Consider the following 20,145-nt stretch of genomic DNA (forward strand, 5'->3'; position numbering starts at 1 on the left):
AGAATCAAGATCCTAGGTGGTGTAGAACTTGAGTTATTGTAAAATAACATCAGGTGGCGGCTCTTTTGTAATATGGCTGCCATGGTCACCACGAGACAAATCTGTGATGGCCCCATAGCCAAAAATGTTCCTTAAGGCATGCTCTAACTGTGTGCCAAATTAGAATACTGCCCATTATTAAAAAACAATAATTTTATTGTTTTAGGAACACTTTTGTCAACTCCGTCAGATACACGTCAACTCCGTCAGACACAAAATCTGACGGAGTTGACGTCTGACGGAGTTGACAAAATGGCATTTGTTTTCATCTTAACCCTCTTTAGTACAATGTAGCCATTTTGTTTTTGCTTAATTTTGTTAGCTAAACCTAACCCCTAAACTAAAATAATAAACATTATTTTTGAATTCTTAACAAAGATCATAATAATGTCCTGACGGAGTTGACATGTAAAAGCTGTGACCACATTGTTATCAACATTGTTTGTTTAAAATATCAAACAATTGAATGCTTGTCAGACCAGGTACTCCACTGTTGCAACAAATATAAATGGGACTTGGAAAAGGAGTCTTCAGGCTAAATCTGTCGACAATATTTTCTGATTAATTTAAGACTTTTAAAAAAACCTGACGGAGTTGACGGAGACGTGGGACGAACATTTGATATGAGATATTTAATAGAAAATATGAATTAAAATTAACTGTGTATATTATTTGCTATGTTGTTGACAATCTACTTTAATTTAGTATGTATATTTATGTGATTGTGACAGTATTAGACACTTTTTTGGCAGTTTGAAATTGTGGCCACTTGCTGGGGACAGGCTAAATACAGGCCTTTTTGGGTACAGGGCCTGCTTTTAACTAATTCAGATGGAATATGAAAACAATTATAATGAAATTAAGGGCATAATAATACACAACTGTATTACACTTAACTTTGCAAGTGCTTTTATTTTTATGAATTAATTTATTTTTTACATAAAATAAGGCTCTTATGTGTGGGACATGTTTTTTCCACTTTTGTCCCTCATCTCAAGAATGAGTGAAATATGCATATTGTCGCCGCCAGGCAGACAACTATAATATCTTCATATTTCAACTTTTAACCCATTCTGAACGGGAATCCATTTTGGTGTTAGCATCATGTTATGCTTTAGCTATTGAAAAATAGCAGACCTACAAGCTCGTAGCGCGCCACCGAGTGGCGCGCTACGAGCTTGTAGGTCTGCTATTTTTGAAGAATCGAAGAACGACTGACATTTTTAGAATTTGATCTCGGGTCAGAATGGGTTCATCAGACCAGTGTGTGTCCAGTGGAAACCTCGTGTGAATCTGATCTCAGGTCAGAATGGGTTAATGCCCCCCATATCCCCCCCCCCACCCCGACCGCACACAAATCCTGCTGTATTCTCTACTTCATCATAAGTGGTGATAGTTTAGTGGCACTAGATCTACAAGCTCACGTAACGACTCCTCGCGTCGCATGGAATCATTTTGGAGTCACACCACGGCTTCCAAGCGACACTCTGACTCACACATACTTACGAAACATAGTCACGAAACTTTACGGATATAAAACGTATCTCGTCGGTAATAATGACTTCCGTCCGTTTAATAGAGAGAACACAGCATTAGGGTGCACAGTGTGTTAAACTCCATTACATCGTTATTATCCTATTAGTTATGAAGATGATAATGGAAGCCGCACTCTGCATGAATGTGTCTCCTCACACACACACACACACACACACACACACACACACACACACACACACACACACACACACACACACACACACACACACACACACACACACACACACACACACACACACACTGAAGGACGTGGAAGGTTTCATTCTTTCCCATTAAGATTTTTATTGTCTACGAGCGTGGCGCAAATCTTTGAATATATATATTCTTTCAGACATTTTAACATTTTTAACTCAAATCTTTGCTTCTGGGGGGAGGGGGTCCCTGGAACATCATATTTTCAGAAGGCCAATTACATATGATTTTGGGGGTCCTTGACATGAACATGTTTGAGAACGACAGGTTCTCAAACATATAGGTGACGATTTAGAATCATCCTCAGGTCAAAATGGGTTAAGATCTGTATTGTACCTCTCTGGCAGATAATAGGGCTGTGTCACGATTGCAAACGTAATCTTAATCTTTATAATTACACCCGTATAGAAGGCCCAAGACGATCTGACAGACACAGCTGAGGGATGATGCTTCATGGATGCAAGAGGCTGAGGGCTGAAAACAACTCGCGTGCCGCCACACACCACGCCCACATGTAGCACCTGTGCTAGAAGTAGCGTTTAGTTTATCAGGGCGGTGGTGCTTCCACCTAACCTTCCACCACCCCACCTGTATAGAGGAGCACTGCGATAGCAGTGGAAACACGACTCCCTCTGGGGTGTGTGTGTGTGTGTGTTCTCTGGGTTGCTATGGACACCTATATATAAAGCCACAACAAACAGCACCGAAATGTACGTAAAATACACACAATTATTACACCCGTGTTCCATTCCAACGCCTCAGGCCCTGCATAGTGTTTTTTTCCCCTGGTTGCCCCAAGGTTGTTTTCTCCACTGTTTAGCCTGTTTAGCCGTGGCTGATTCTTCTATCTCTCTTTTGTTGTACAGAAAACAAGTGTCCCTTTTCTACGACGAGGCTTCTTTTCATTGTAAATATAACCTGAATAGACACCGTTGCAAAATGCCCTCGTTTTCTCACCAGACTGTTCTGACAACCAGTGTTGATTTCAAAGACAAAAAAAACGTTCGTCAAACAAACCAAACCATGTACAACCCAGATTTCGACACAAACAAGGGTCTAAGTTATTTTCGCTCCTATATGCCACCAAAATGTGGAACGCCCTACCAACAGTCATTAAGACATGTGAATCCCTTGACTCCTTCAAAACCGCTCTCAAAGGGCACCTACGGACGGCTGCAATTCGAAACTGGCCCCCGGAAAATATGAAATCTCAAACTGTTTTATGTCGAGGACCCCCAACAATAATATATGTATTTGGCCGCCGACCCCCATCGGAAAATATGTTGTTCCAGGGTCCCCCCCCCCCCCCCCTATATTGTAAGCTTTGCACTACATTTTCACGATGCCAGGTTGGCAGAGGAAGTGTAGCGCCCAGGATTACATTAGATAATTGGCACTGGGTGAAAAGAAAAACTGGGTTACAAAATTGTGGGATAAAAATGTAAGTAAAAAAAAAAAAAAAAAGAAATAGCAGACCTAAAAGCTCGTAGCGCACCACTCGGTGGCGCGCTATGAGCTTGTAGATCTGCTATTTTACAATAGCTAAAGCATAACACCAAAAGGGGTTCCCGCAGAGAATGTGTTAAATAGCCTAAGTAGGGAGGCTATACATTGTAACTCCATATGAGTATATATTTCAACAGGGCATGTCGGCGTGCATTAAAAACCTATAGTTTCCCTTTTGGTGGATCTGAAGAAAAGACGCTCATGCCATGTTTACAGATTACACGTCAACTTCAAAGCATTATTGAGTTTTCAGTCGACCGCTTTCAAGTCAGCTCTGCAGACCTACTCACGTCTATCATACAGACCATGCATGTTCTGTCATGCCTCTAACATGCCTCTAACATGCCTCTAACATACTAAGAGGCATGTTTTACACATGAAAAACGACTAAAACGGTCCATTTACATTGTTCTACATCAATTGGCGGAATTAGCCAATCAACAACCTCATACCACGCATATTGTGAGCTTGTAGATCTGCTATTTTTGTTTCATGTTTGCCTATTTCCACTGAATGTCAGTTATTTTTAATTATTATTATTTTCGGAATCATATACGTAGCTTCAAATTGACATATTGGTTGTTCAGTTTGACCCTGCACCAGTTTTTGGAGATGTGGCTTATAGAGTAATGTCTGGCAGAGAAACAGCGAGTTGAGAAAACAGGCTTGAAAAGGTTCACTTCTGTGGTCTCTAACATTACACCTATAGCTACATGTTTAAGCATTTATTTCATATTTACATGTCTTCTGTGGTCTCTAACATTACACCTATACTACATGTTTAAGCATTTATTTCATATTTACATGTCTTCTGTGGTCTCTAACATTACACCTATAGCTACATGTTTAAGCATTTAGTTCATATTTACATGTCTTCTGTGGTCTCTAACATTACACCTATAGCTACATGTTTAAGCATTTAGTTCATATTTACATGTCTTCTGTGGTCTCTAACATTACACTATAGCTACATGTTTAAGCATTTAGTTCATATTTACATGTCTTCTGTGGTCTCTAACATTACACCTATAGCTACATGTTTAAGCATTTAGTTCATATTTACATGTCTTCTGTGGTCTCTAACATTACACCTATAGCTACATGTTTAAGCATTTAGTTCATATTTACATGTCTTCTGTGGTCTCTAACATTACACCTATAGCTACATGTTTAAGCATTTATTTCATATTTACATGTCTTCTGTGGTCTCTAACATTACACCTATACTACATGTTTAAGCATTTATTTCATATTTACATGTCTTCTGTGGTCTCTAACATTACACCTATAGCTACATGTTTAAGCATTTAGTTCATATTTACATGTCTTCTGTGGTCTCTAACATTACACCTATAGCTACATGTTTAAGCATTTAGTTCATATTTACATGTCTTCTGTGGTCTCTAACATTACACTATAGCTACATGTTTAAGCATTTAGTTCATATTTACATGTCTTCTGTGGTCTCTAACATTACACCTATAGCTACATGTTTAAGCATTTAGTTCATATTTACATGTCTTCTGTGGTCTCTAACATTACACCTATAGCTACATGTTTAAGCATTTAGTTCATATTTACATGTCTTCTGTGGTCTCTAACATTACACCTATAGCTACATGTTTAAGCATTTATTTCATATTTACATGTCTTCTGTGGTCTCTAACATTACACCTATAGCTACATGTTTAAGCATTTATTTCATATTTACATGTCTTCTGTGGTCTCTAACATTACACCTATACTACATGTTTAAGCATTTATTTCATATTTACATGTCTTCTGTGGTCTCTAACATTACACCTATAGCTACATGTTTAAGCATTTAGTTCATATTTACATGTCTTCTGTGGTCTCTAACATTACACCTATAGCTACATGTTTAAGCATTTATTTCATATTTACATGTCTTCTGTGGTCTCTAACATTACACCTATACTACATGTTTAAGCATTTATTTCATATTTACATGTCTTCTGTGGTCTCTAACATTACACCTATAGCTACATGTTTAAGCATTTAGTTCATATTTACATGTCTTCTGTGGTCTCTAACATTACACCTATAGCTACATGTTTAAGCATTTAGTTCATATTTACATGTCTTCTGTGGTCTCTAACATTACACTATAGCTACATGTTTAAGCATTTAGTTCATATTTACATGTCTTCTGTGGTCTCTAACATTACACCTATAGCTACATGTTTAAGCATTTAGTTCATATTTACATGTCTTCTGTGGTCTCTAACATTACACCTATAGCTACATGTTTAAGCATTTAGTTCATATTTACATGTCTTCTGTGGTCTCTAACATTACACCTATAGCTACATGTTTAAGCATTTATTTCATATTTACATGTCTTCTGTGGTCTCTAACATTACACCTATACTACATGTTTAAGCATTTATTTCATATTTACATGTCTTCTGTGGTCTCTAACATTACACCTATAGCTACATGTTTAAGCATTTAGTTCATATTTACATGTCTTCTGTGGTCTCTAACATTACACCTATAGCTACATGTTTAAGCATTTAGTTCATATTTACATGTCTTCTGTGGTCTCTAACATTACACTATAGCTACATGTTTAAGCATTTAGTTCATATTTACATGTCTTCTGTGGTCTCTAACATTACACCTATAGCTACATGTTTAAGCATTTAGTTCATATTTACATGTCTTCTGTGGTCTCTAACATTACACCTATAGCTACATGTTTAAGCATTTAGTTCATATTTACATGTCTTCTGTGGTCTCTAACATTACACCTATAGCTACATGTTTAAGCATTTATTTCATATTTACATGTCTTCTGTGGTCTCTAACATTACACCTATAGCTACATGTTTAAGCATTTATTTCATATTTACATGTCTTCTGTGGTCTCTAACATTACACCTATACTACATGTTTAAGCATTTATTTCATATTTACATGTCTTCTGTGGTCTCTAACATTACACCTATAGCTACATGTTTAAGCATTTAGTTCATATTTACATGTCTTCTGTGGTCTCTAACATTACACCTATAGCTACATGTTTAAGCATTTATTTCATATTTACATGTCTTCTGTGGTCTCTAACATTACACCTATAGCTACATGTTTAAGCATTTAGTTCATATTTACATGTCTTCTGTGGTCTCTAACATTACACCTATAGCTACATGTTTAAGCATTTAGTTCATATTTACATGTCTTCTGTGGACTCTAACATTACACCTATAGCTACATGTTTAAGCATTTAGTTCATATTTACATGTGGACTCTAACATTACACCTATAGCTACATGTTTAAGCATTTAGTTCATATTTACATGTCTTCTGTGGACTAACATTACACCTATAGCTACATGTTTAAGCATTTAGTTCATATTTACATGTCTTCTGTGGTCTCTAACATTACACCTATAGCTACATGTTTAAGCATTTAGTTCATATTTACATGTCTTCTGTGGTCTCTAACATTACACCTATAGCTACATGTTTAAGCATTTAGTTCATATTTACATGTCTTCTGTGGTCTCTAACGTTACACCTATAGCTACATGTTTAAGCATTTAGTTCATATTTACATGTCTTCTGTGGTCTCTAACATTACACCTATAGCTACATGTTTAAGCATTTAGTTCATATTTACATGTCTTCTGTGGTCTCTAACATTACACTATAGCTACATGTTTAAGCATTTAGTTCATATTTACATGTCTTCTGTGGTCTCTAACATTACACCTATAGCTACATGTTTAAGCATTTAGTTCATATTTACATGTCTTCTGTGGTCTCTAACATTACACCTATAGCTACATGTTTAAGCATTTAGTTCATATTTACATGTCTTCTGTGGTCTCTAACATTACACCTATAGCTACATGTTTAAGCATTTAGTTAATATTTACATGTCTTCTGTGGTCTCTAACATTACACCTATAGCTACATGTTTAAGCATTTATTTCATATTTACATGACTTCTGTGGTCTCTAACATTACACCTATAGCTACATGTTTAAGCATTTAGTTCATATTTACATGTCTTCTGTGGTCTCTAACATTACACCTATAGCTACATGTTTAAGCATTTAGTTCATATTTACATGTCTTCTGTGGTCTCTAACATTACACCTATAGCTACATGTTTAAGCATTTAGTTCATATTTACATGTCTTCTGTGGTCTCTAACATTACAACTATAGCTGTGTGTAACAATAAGTGTATTGTGACACTGCCACGTATAAATGTGTGAAGAAATGTATTTTTTCCTGTCCTGGTATAATGAGTGTTGAAAGATAATGAAACTGGGTGATAACAAGAGAATACGTTTGGTTTTGTGTAGTTAAAACCATGGCAATTAATTTTCTGTTGACGAGGTTTGATCATTAGTCTACTTGCCAGCCCCACAGAGCCCCGTTGTGAACCCGGGACATTCTGAGTACACCAAGGTTTTATGCTATAAATGTTGAGTAGGGGTCCCCAGCATGTGGAAAATGCCAGATGCTAACTTGCATTATGTTATACTTCAGCTATTGCAAAATAGCTCGTAGCGCGGCACTCGGTGTCGCTCTACGAGCTATAGATAGAGCTTGTAGATCTGCTTTTGTTGAAAAATCGTGAAAATGTGGCGCAACGTTTTTAGCTCAAACCTTAACTCTTTTCAGATGGGGGTCCGTGGCCAAATACGGATCATTCTGGAGGTCCTTGACATGAAAAAGGTTGAGCACCACTGACATAGAAACATAGGTTGCATAGCTATAGAACAAGTAAGACGCGCAAACGCGGGAAGCGAACGCAGCTCGTACATATATTTGGGTTTTTTAAGTTAAGTTTTTAACTTAGCCATAACCAAAGCAGCTATACGTCCAAAAATGGAGTGTGTTGCATCAATCACAAACAAATCACTCAGCTCCATATATGGGCACAAAAGCGGGACACACAGACATGATCTGCTAGGTCTCATAGTTAGTGCTCACTGCGTTCGCAAACATATAGCTATATATTGTCTATAGAAACATAGATTTTTCATAAAACGGTTAGGATTTAAAAGCCTTTCTTTTGTAATGGACCTCCTTTAGGGCAGACTGATGGATACTGTATATGATGTCATAATATAATATCTCACTTTTCCATCAGACAGACTAAAGACTTTTTTTTAGTGATGTAATGGTTTGGAAAATATGGAATTTTAAATCATACTGTCCGTTTCATGGTTTCCCCTGTAATTATCTGTGTTCAAAGATATGCCCCAAACCATGAGAGAGAGCACACACACACACACACACACACACACACACACACACACACACACACACACACACACACACACACACACACACACACACACACACACACACACACACACACACACACACACACACACACACACACACACACACACACACACACACACACACACACACACACACACACACACACACACACACCATTTTCTGTCTGCACGTGCCAGTTCCCGATGCCAACAGCTAAAATGTGGTCAAATAAATTGGGTTCTTTTTTGCAGCGAAGCAAAAAACTATCGCTGGCATTGGGAGGGACGGACGGACGGACAGAGTGGCACAAACTGGCACACTGAGGCTGTTAACCCATTCTGACCTGAGATCAGATTCATACGAGGTTTCCACTGGACACACACTGGTCTGATTAACCCATTCTGACCTGAGATCAGATTCTAAAAATGTCGATTTTTCAAAAATAGCAGACCTACAAGCTCGTAGCGCTCCACTCGGTGGCGCGCTATGAGCTTGTAGATCTGCTATTTTTCAATAGCTAAAGCATAACATGATGCTAACACCAAAATGGGTTCCCGTTCAGAATGGGTTAAAACCACCCTGACGGAGATACTGTCAGTGGTGGAACGTATAACTTATCATAAATATCATCTGACTGAATATACTTCTGTGAAAATCACTGGCTATACTGTACAGTATGGTACAGTATATATCCAGTCAGGGTGGAAAAATGGTACTTAACCCATTCTGACCTGAGATCAGATTCTATAAATGTCTTCTACATCCTTTCAAATGATTGTACAGTGGAGTAAATGTACAATATTTAGTAGAAGTAAATTGGAAATACTCAATTTAAGTACACATAAATCAAAATGGTACTTACTGTACTGTACTGTACATGTATGTACAGTACATAATAGAATGCTTTATGGAAATGATTTGCCTGCACACACACACACACACACACACACACACACACACACACACACACCCTAGTATGCCTTTTCCCTCTGTCTTGTGGTGGAGCATATTATACTGTGATTGTCATGAGCTGAGTACTTGTGGCTGCCTTTGTGCGTGCGCGCGACTGCGCGTGTGTGCAGTGCAGTGTGTGCGTGTGCGTGTGAGTGCGTGTGCGTGTGTGTGTGTGTGTGTGTGAGAATCAGAGACAACAGTGGCATGAATCAGAGTGTGGTTGTTGGTTGCTATTGTGGATGAGGATGTGAAGGAGTTGTGTGTGTGACTGTGTGAGTGCATGTGTGCGTGTGTGAGTGCATGTGTGAGTGCATGCGTGCGTTCATGCGTGCGTGCGTGCGTGTGTGTGTGTGTGTGTGTGTGTGAGTGCGTGTGTGTGTGTGTGTGTGTGTGTGTGTGTGTGTGTGTGTGTGTGTGTTAGGGCTGACCCAAAAAAATCGATTAATCGACGTTCAATCGATACGCACGGGAATCGATTTTTAAATTTTGAATCGAATAGTCATTAAAAAAAAGCGGCCGCTTTTGGTCCGCGAGACGGCCCCATTTGGTCCGCGAGCCATGCTTGCGCCTCGCAGCGCCTCCTCTTTCCCCGTGTTAACAAGGAAGGCAAGCGCATGCACCACAGCTCAGTGGACATTAAATATAGGCTACCATGTTTGATAAGTCATATAAAAACATTACTTACACGAAAATGAAAATATAAACTTCACAGATTATAGATCACTTGGAATTATAACAATCTGTTGAGTATTGCCTGAATAATGACACTATAAAATCTCAACTTTTATCGATGAGCCATTGCGCTGCTTGGATTCACATGGTGAGTGCGCTCAGTGCACCGAAGAATTGATTTTTTTTGCTCCTACAGACCCAGACCAAAACACCTTTTCTCTTTGGCATTTAATTGCACCTGATCGTATTATTGTAATTATGTTGCCTATACTATTTGCCTGTGTTTTGTCTTTTAATTATGCTTTGTTTTGTGCGCCAATGGTGATGCAATGCTCCACTTGTTTCAGCCTGTAGGCCTACAGCACTTTGGTCAGCTTTTATTGTTTTAAATGTGCTATATAAATAAAGTTTGATTTAGGCCTATATTGGAGCAGGTGCTGGCAAATAACTAATTACTGTAATGCAGTGAAGTTGCGCAAATGTCAACTCAATTAGCAAGTGGAGCTGCATGCATTCTGCACTGCAGTCTGCAGATCTCTTCTTAGAGTTTACTTTAATATTATGGTTTACTTTCAACCATAAACCATAATATGATTGACAAACCTTGGATTATAATTCTTCATCGACCAACAGCGCATGCAGCATGACTATGAGGTAAATTTAACTATGTGGGATTTCTCCATCGGCATCGCATGTCGATAAAAAAATGGGATTTCACTAGTGGCATTATTCAGGCAATACTCAGATTGTTATAATTCCAAGTGATCTATAATCTGTGAAGTTTATATATTTTTTCCCATACGCACACTCACAGTCACATTAACTTTATGATCAATCAAATCAACCGTGGTTGATTTTATTTCTGACAAGTGTCAGGCTTGAAAAGTTAATTCATGTTACCGTTCGTTTACAATTGACAGAGGAGTTTGGATTATATATATTTTTATTTGATGGAGAGGTAATGCCTGTCTCAGGCAGTTGACTTGTTACGGTCGGATGTTTTATTAAGCCTAATTATTTGTGCGTCACTGCTTTCATGAAGGCTGCAACTGTTGTTGCTTATTGTTTAAAATAAATGAGACCAATACAAGCATGCCTTTCTCTCCGCTATATCGTTGTTTAAGCCAAAGAGTCACTGCTCGCATCGCGCGCGCCGCGCGCCTCCCCCGCCTCGCGACTCGCACCCCCCCCCCCCGTTGACGTTTCGAAGCGTCGACGTTCGAAACGCGGGAATCGATTTTGAATCGATCATCAAATACGGAATCGAAGGTCAGCCCTAGTGTGTGTGCGTGCGTGCAGTTGGTATTGTGGAGGAGGATGAGTAGGAGAAGAGGCTGCGTGGCTGCATGACTGCATGACTGCATGACTGCATGGATGCATGGATGCATGGATGCATGGATGCATGGATGCATGGATGCAGCAACAATGGATTTCAGCAAACCTCCTCAAATGCAAAGCAGATGCAGGAGCATTATAATATAATATTATATACAATATACATTATAACCCTGGTATACATGACTACAATGTAAAATAAATGTACGCATGCATCCATCATCAGCGCTGGTATACTAACTACAAGACTACAATTTAAAAACCCATTGTTAAGACTAAGAGTGCTGCCAGCTCCGAGGGAATAAATCTGTTCCTCTTAACCACAGCATCCCTATTCTGGGAGGAACATTCGCCCCCCCAAACATCAGATCTACAAGCTCCCAGCGCGTTGCCACACGATGTGAGTGTGTAGATCTATACTAGGCTTGATTTGGAGAAGAGATTTGGTGTATAGATGGTCAGTTACTTGCAACTCAGGTCTGTTACACTGAGACTATGGAAATCAGCTCAGGTCTGTTACACTGAGACTGTAGAAATCAGACTGCAAACCAAACACTTATATATACAAGGCAAAGAATGCTATACAAGACAACTGTCTGTTTGAAACTCTTCATGCATACTGTACGGCACATTCTAATTTTATGTTCTTTGAGACGCACATATTTCGGGGCCAGTCACCAGTCATCTGGTGTTGTGTTTATAGCAGACTCCTCACTCAAATGTGCACTTGCAGTTTGGGCAACTAGAAAGCAAACTCCACATGATGCCCCAACATTATATTTAGTAGTGTCGACCCCTTCCTTACCCCTGTGTGGGATCACTGGTTAGACTGGCATAGTGTCGACCCCTTACCCCTGTGTGGGATCGGTGGTTAGACTGGCATAGTGTCGACCCCTTACCCCTGTGTGGGATCAGTGGTTAGACTGGCATAGTGTCGACCCCTTACCCCTGTGTGGGATCGGTGGTTAGACTGGCATAGTGTCGACCCCTTACCCCTGTGTGGGATCACTGGTTAGACTGGCATAGTGTCGACCCCTTACCCCTGTGTGGGATCACTGGTTAGACTGGCATAGTGTCGACCCCTTACCCCTGTGTGGGATCACTGGTTAGACTGGCATAGTGTCGACCCCTTACCCCTGTGTGGGATCGGTGGTTAGACTGGCATAGTGTCAACCCCCTTACCCCTGTGTGGGATCAGTGGTTAGACTGGCATAGTGTCAACCCCTTACCCCTGTGTGGGATCGCTGGTTAGACTGGCATAGTGTCGACCCCTTACCCCTGTGTGGGATCACTGGTTAGACTGGCATAGTGTCAACCCCTTACCCCTGTGTCGGATCAGTGGTTAGACTGGCATATTCGCCGATGACCTGGTATGACCAAATAAGGGCCTATTCGATACTTTTCCCCGATCGGGACATCTCTTAGTTAAAACACAGCTTTACCATTGGAATGGCATTAGGGAACCTATACACGTTGTTACATTGTATGGTTCAGTCATAGTGCATCAGGGTTGTTTGGTTTGTTGAATTCAACAATTAATGTTTTCATGTTCAATGTTTCAACAACATTACATCAGTAATCGTAGTGCAGGTGACTGCCTGCAACAACCACAGACGCTGCTGTGAAAAAACAAAAACGGGGCCACCAAATAATATTCAAAACTTTCCTCGATTATGCCAATAATAATCATATTATTGGCCTAATCTCCACTGTTGCTTCCAACTGTAACCTGCAGTCCATAGCAGGCCTATAATAATTCAGAAGTCTATAGTTTTTGGTAAATAACAAAGTTTTGTCCAATAAATACTGTGATATCACCTTTTATAAGTCATATTTATATCCGCCAGCAATGAGCTATATACAGTAGAATATACACTGAGGCTTCATCCACACCTACATAAACGTAGCGTTGTCGTTTTAGTTTTTTAATATCTCTGTCCATACGACACGTTTTTTTAAATCTCTCTGTCCATATTTTGGCAAATGGCAAGACCCATGCAAACCTCCGTTTACGTTGTCCACACGGGAACACACAGGCGGAGTTTTAAAAAAATACACTGTGGCAGGAGTTTTCTAAAAGATGCGTTTATAATTATATGGACCAAAAACGCGTTTGCGTGTGGTGGGCGACCCCCCCCCCCCCAAAACGCATATAAAAACCTACGTTTATCCGTTTACCCGGATACGTGTGGACAAGGCCTGAGCTATATACAGTAGTATATACATTAGCTATACAGCAATGCTGATGTTCAGAAAGAATGTTGACGTCTGTGAAGTATGGAGAGGAGAGACCGAGGCTCTGTGGAGGCTGCTGGACGCGGAGATAGATTTATTCGTGTCAAGCATTAACCATAATTATTCCATATCTGTCTGCCAAACACACACACACACACACAGTATGAATTCCACACTGTCAATTTAAACTCTCGAGTTAACCCATTGAGACCTGAGTGAGGACGATTCTTACAAATGCCTTCTGAGTTCTGACAGTTTTCTGAAAATCCCTCATGTTTCTATTATGTTCAGTGGTGCTCAAATATTTCATGGCAAAAAGACCCCAGAAATCCCAGAAGCAAAGATTTGACTTAAACACGTTCACTCTGAAAGAATATATATTCAAAGATTTGACTTAAAAACGTTCACTCTGAAAGAATATATATTCAAAGATTTGCAGCACATTTTCAAGATTAAAAAAAAAATAGCAGACCTACAAGCTAGTAGCGTGGCACTCGGTGCCGCGCTACGAGCTTGTAGATCTGCTATTTCTCAATAGCTGAAGTATAACATAATGCTAGAAACACCAAAAAAATTGTTCCCGTCCTGAATGGGTTAAAATGGATGCATGAACGCAGAGGATTTAGGGAGCATAATTAATAAGCAATTTATTGTGTAATGTATATTATTTCTCCAGTAACACAACATTATTGTCAGCAATAAATCAGAAAAATGACAGACTAATTAACATAGAACATAAATATTGTTTGTTAACAGCGATGGACTAATTAACCCATTCTGAACGGGAACCCATGTTGGGGTTAGCATCATGTTATGCTTTAGCTATTGAAAAATAGCAGATCTACAAGCTCGTAGCGCGCCACCGAGTGGCGCGCTACGAGCTTGTAGGTCTGCTATTTTTGAAAAATCGAAGAACGACTGACATTTTTAGAATCTGATCTCAGGTCAGAATGGGTTAATCAGACCAGTGTGTGTCCAGTGGAAACCTCGTATGAATCTGATCTCAGGTCAGAATGGGTTAAAGTGACACAGATATTCACTCATGCTGTAGAAAGCTATAAGATGAAATGTAATGGGAAGGAAAAAAATAGTAAACACCAATAAAGAAAAATGATTTGATTAAACGCCCACTTTTTAACCCATTTTGGGCGGAAACCCCTTTTGGTGTTTTTAAAGCATTAAGTTATACTTTAGCTATTGAAAATAGCAGATCTACAAGCTCATAGTGCGGCAACCGAGTGCCGCGCTATGAGTTGTAGGTCTTCTATTTTTGAAAGATCGTGAAAATGTGGCGCAAAACTTTGATCATATTGTTCTTTCAGAGGGTTTTTAACTCAAATCTTAGTTTGCTCCTGAGGGGTTCCTGGAACAACATATTTTCAGATGGGGGGTCGGCGGTCAATTACATATTATTATATATTGGGGGTCCTTGACATGAAATAGTTTGAGAACCACTGACATAGAAACATATGGGTTTAACCCTGTGAGAACCACTGACATAGAAACATATGGGTTTTAACCCTGTGAGAACCACTGACATAGAAACATATGGGTTTTAACCCTGTGAGAACCACTGACATAGAAACATATGGGTTTTCAGAAGAACTTGTAGAATCGTTCCCAGGCAGGTCCAAATGGATTAACCCATTGTGGGCGGGAACCCATTTTGGTGTAAGTATTATGTTATGCTTTAGCTATTGAAAAATAGCAGATCTACAAGCTCATAGCGCGCCACCGAGTGGCGCGCTACGAGCTTGTAGGTCTGCTATTTTGTTTTTAATCGAAGAACGACTGACATAGAAACATAGCTTTTTCATAAAACTGTCAGGATGTAGAAGAACATTTTTAAGAATCTGATCTCAGGTTTAAATGGATTAAACGCCCACTTTTTAAATGACGCTCTGAGAAGTCAACACCAAAGCCAGTCCAGCCTCGCTCATTCCTTTTCCCCTCATCCAGACAATGCCTCCCAGGCCCTAATGTCTGCTTTGATGATAAAACCACGGTCATGCCCAACATACTTCAATCTAATAGAACTTCTCTGATGTCTTTTTTTTTTGTTTGTATTATTGCCTCACTCACTGCGGCTCCAGACGGAGCGAGTGAGTCACGCTGAAATCACCCCGCAGGAGACACATGGTGATGTGCAGCGCATCCTGGATGCAGTCTCCCAGAGTCAGAGTCTCCCAGAGTCACTGAACCCCTAATTGCTCCCAATGTGCTGGTTGGTGCCTTGCATGGTTTCCGCCGCCATCGGTGTATGAATGTGTGTGTGAATGGGTGAATGTAATGCACAATCTATGTAAAGGTGTTTGGATGTGTGTGTGTGTGTGTGTGTGTGTGTGTGTGTGTGTGTGTGTGTGTGTGTGTGTGTGTGTGTGTGTGTGAATGGGTGAATGTAATGCACAATCTCTGTAAAGGTGTGTGAATGTGTGTGTGAATGGGTGAATGTAATGCACAATCTATGTAAAGGTGTTTGGATGTGTGTGTGTGTGTGTGTGTGTGTGTGTGTGTGTGTGTGTGTGTGTGTGTGTGTGTGTGTGTGTGTGTGTGTGAATGGGTGAATGTAATGCACAATCTATGTAAAGGTGTGTGAATGTGTGTGTGAATGGGTGAATGTAATGCACAATCTATGTAAAGGTGTGTGTGAATGGGTGAATGTAATGCACAATCTATGTAAAGGTGTGTGAATGTGTGTGTGAATGGGTGAATGTAATGCACAATATCTGTAAAGGTGTGTGAATGTGTGTGTGAATGGGTGAATGTAATGCACAATCTATGTAAAGGTGTGTGTGTGTGTGTGTGTGTGTGTGTGTGTGTGTGTGTGTGAATGGGTGAATGTAATGCACAATCTATGTAATGGTGTGTGAATGTGTGTGTGAATGGGTGAATGTAATGCACAATCTATGTAAAGGTGTTTGGATGTGTGTGTGAATGGGTGAATGTAATGCACAATCTATGTAAAGGTGTGTGAATGTGTGTGTGAATGGGTGAATGTAATGGTGTGTGTGAATGGGTGAATGTAATGCACAATCTATGTAAAGGTGTGTGTGTGTGTGTGTGTGTGTGTGTGTGTGTGTGTGTGTGTGTGTGTGTGTGTGAATGGGTGAATGTAATGCACAATCTATGTAAAGGTGTGTGAATGGGTGAATGTAATGCACAATCTATGTAAAGGTGTGTGAATGGGTGAATGTAATGCACAATCTATGTAAAGGTGTGTGTGTGTGAATGGGTGAATGTAATGCACAATCTATGTAAAGCGCCTTGGATAAAGGCGCTATATAAATGCACCATTTACCATTTTACAGTAAAGTACAGTTCAAGACAAGGTCTGCTAAAGAGGATTTAAAACCCAAGAAAGCCTATACATGTATGGTTTCCATTGCGGTCCTTCATATTCAATTAATAGTGCTCAGAAATTGTGCAAAAGGCAAAAGCCATAAATACGTGTCTCGCTGTCACTGCAGTGCATATATCAGGTGTTGTGTCCACAGCCTAATTAACCACTCCATACTGCAGATTAGATTGTAATCTATCTCAGCTGTGTGTGAATTCGGTCAGGCGTTTCAACTTGACATTTCAGTGAGCACAGTGACAGTGGTGTTGGGTTCTGCATGGTTCTTAACCCATTCTGAACGGTAACCCATTTTGGTGTTGGCATCATGTCATGCTTTAGCTATTGAAAAATAGCAGATATACAAGCTCATAGCGCGCCACCGAGTGGCGCGCTATGAGCTTGTAGGTCTGCTACTTTTTGAAAAATCGAAGAACGACTGACATTTTTAGAATCTGATCTCAGGTCAGAATGGGTTCATCAGACCAGTGTGTGTCCAGTGGAAACCTCGTATGAATCTGATCTCAGGTCAGAATGGGTTAAACGATCAAAATGAGCTCTCTCTGCTCTCTGCACGGTCAAATTACTGCCTGGCTGGTATAGCTGGTACTATACCGAGTTACTGACTGCCCCCCGAAGAGAAAAGACAAGCTGCCAGCCTCCCCTTCCAACTGCCAGCAACAAACCACCAACCCCTCATGAAAGGATTAGTTGTGGAGTCAAACTGTAGAGTGAGTTTAAGGTTTAGGTTCCACTGTCCGTCCAGCCAGCCAGAGACCCATGCCAGTCCCAGAGACTTGGCATTTTATATTAACACGAGCTGTGCTGCTGCAAATGGAAAGCCTTCATCCAAACCAAACCAAACGGGGACACATTCACAACAACCAACATACTGTCCTCCTCCTCTCCCTCCTCAGAGAGAAAGAGAGAGAGGAGAGGAGAGGGTTTCTTCTGCCCAAAAAAGAAAAACACGATGCCCTGCTACACACACACACACACACACACACACACACACACACACACACACACACACACACACACACACACACACACACACACACAGAGAGAAGGAGTGGGCATTTGATCTGCCTTAGCTTTTTTAGAACGGCTTAAATAGATCGTATTGTTTTTCTCCGCCAAGGAGAAGACAAGACAGACGACAATCAACAATCAATCACTAATCACACACGAGCCATTCAGATGGTTTTTTAAGGGGGGCTCGGCGGCCACACCGGGTCCTGCATCTCTTCCAACGCGCAAATAAATGTTTATTTGTTTTTTTTCTTTACACCAAGAGATGTTTATTATATATAACATCCTCCATTGGGTATAGCAACATGATGATCATCTTCAGCGCACGCACACACACACACACACACACACACACACACACACACACACACACACCCCTCTCTATTTGAGGGTTGTCGTGCTGAAGAAAATGCATACATGCACAACAGTGACACGGCAGGCAGACAGACACAATAAACATCATCATAATCATAATAATAATCTCACCGGTTGCTGGATGTGTCTGACGGTCCCAGATCTCCCGTGCAGCGGCGGTGGGTAGTGCTGCTGCTGGCCGGGTCCAGGTGGAGCCCGTCTGGGGTTCATATGCTCGCTGCTGGAGGCTTTAACGTGGTTGTGGTTCTGGTGGAGGTGGTGCCGGTTCTCCGGTCTCCTCTCCGCCCGCATGGAGCCCTGATGCACCGCCGCGGCTCCGCCACCGTTCCTCTCCCCTCCTCCTCCTGCTCCTCGTCTCTCCCGGTCCACCTCCAGTATGATGCCGCCGTTGATACCGATACCGGTACCGCGGCCGGTACCGGAGTCCTCCTCCAGGGTGCTGAAGTTCCACACGATGAGCGTCTGCACCAGCAGAACCGTGAGCGCCGCGGCCACGGCGGAGCGCGAGCGGCGGGCCAGCCGGCGAGCGCACCACGAGCCGCCCAACACCACCATCATAATATCCCCTCTCTCTCTCTGTCTCTATGTCTCTCTCCCCCTTCTCTTCTCTTCTCTTCGCCACGGAGTGAGTGGAAGGAAGGCTGACTGACTGGCTGTCGGTAGCCTCTCTCTCTCTCTCCCTGTGTGTGTGTGTGTGTGTGTGTGTGTGTGTGTGTGTGTGTGTGTGTGTGTGTGTGTGTGTGTGTGTCCGTGCCCGTGGCTGAGAGGCTCAGTCAGTCACACTGTACTGCCGAGAGACTGGAGGAATGGAATGGAACGGAATAGAGAGGGAGGGGAGGGGAGGGGAGGGGAGGAGGCAGCTGTAGGCTGAGTCTGGCTGGGTCGAGAGGAGAGGAGAGGAGAGGAGAGAAGGCACAGCGCCACCTTGTGGTGGGAAATGGGAGAAGAGATGCTCTTCTATAACAAACACTAACATGTGTGTAGCTCTTGCTGCTTGTTGCTCTTCTCACAACATTTACGACACAGCGTGGGTTCTTTGTAAACGGGCATTTATTGTCAGGCATTGATTCTTCTCATCCCTCCGTTCCTCCATGCCGTGAGAACTGTATGTTCACACACAAAATAATAAACACATAAGCAATCAGCGAAGTGCATCATTCATAATACAAATATTGATCAAACAAATGTAGAAACACATGTAGAAATGCGCGTTTACAAAGAACCCCACCTGTGTCGTTAAATGTTGTGAGAACAGAAGAGCTACAGTGAGAACTCGTTGGCCGCTTGTCGTGGAAAAGGTTATTGATTCTTGCGTTGTTTAGAGTCCTTTGATTGATTGAATGTCTCTTTGACTTAATGTTCTTATAACTTTAGCACTAGCAGTGCAAACACACTACACTGCTGCGAGTGTGCTGCTTCCTTGTGCAAACCAGAGTCTGAATGAGTGAGACACGGTTTGTAGCACCTGTGCGCAATGCCAGGCAATCACGCATCAATCAGTCAACCATTGTCCAAGTGTTGCTACTGACAGACAGAGAACTTGGATCTGCCTCAGAATGTTTTACATTTTAACCTTATATGAAATCAATTATGATGAACCACATATTTATTGTACATCATGAAATTGCTATGAATTATGCTTTA

General features: G+C 41.0%; 1 protein-coding gene across 2 annotated transcripts in view; it reads right to left on the bottom strand.

Annotated features, from left to right (window-relative positions):
• Window positions 1–19,194, bottom strand: part of LOC308313485 (xylosyltransferase 1-like) — a 152,521-nt gene extending 133,327 nt beyond the window's left edge. For both annotated transcript variants that reach the window (XM_080760625.1, XM_080760624.1), the window contains exon 1: window positions 18,613–19,194. In XM_080760625.1, the coding sequence (XP_080616751.1) occupies window positions 18,613–19,059 (447 nt within the window). In that variant the 5' untranslated portion in view covers window positions 19,060–19,194. The remainder of the gene's footprint in view (window positions 1–18,612) is intronic.
• Between the last annotated feature and the right edge of the window lie 951 nt (window positions 19,195–20,145).

The sequence above is a fragment of the Protomyctophum bolini genome (assembly GCF_963924005.1).
Source record: "Protomyctophum bolini genome assembly, chromosome: 3".
Classification (NCBI taxonomy): domain Eukaryota; kingdom Metazoa; phylum Chordata; class Actinopteri; order Myctophiformes; family Myctophidae; genus Protomyctophum; species Protomyctophum bolini.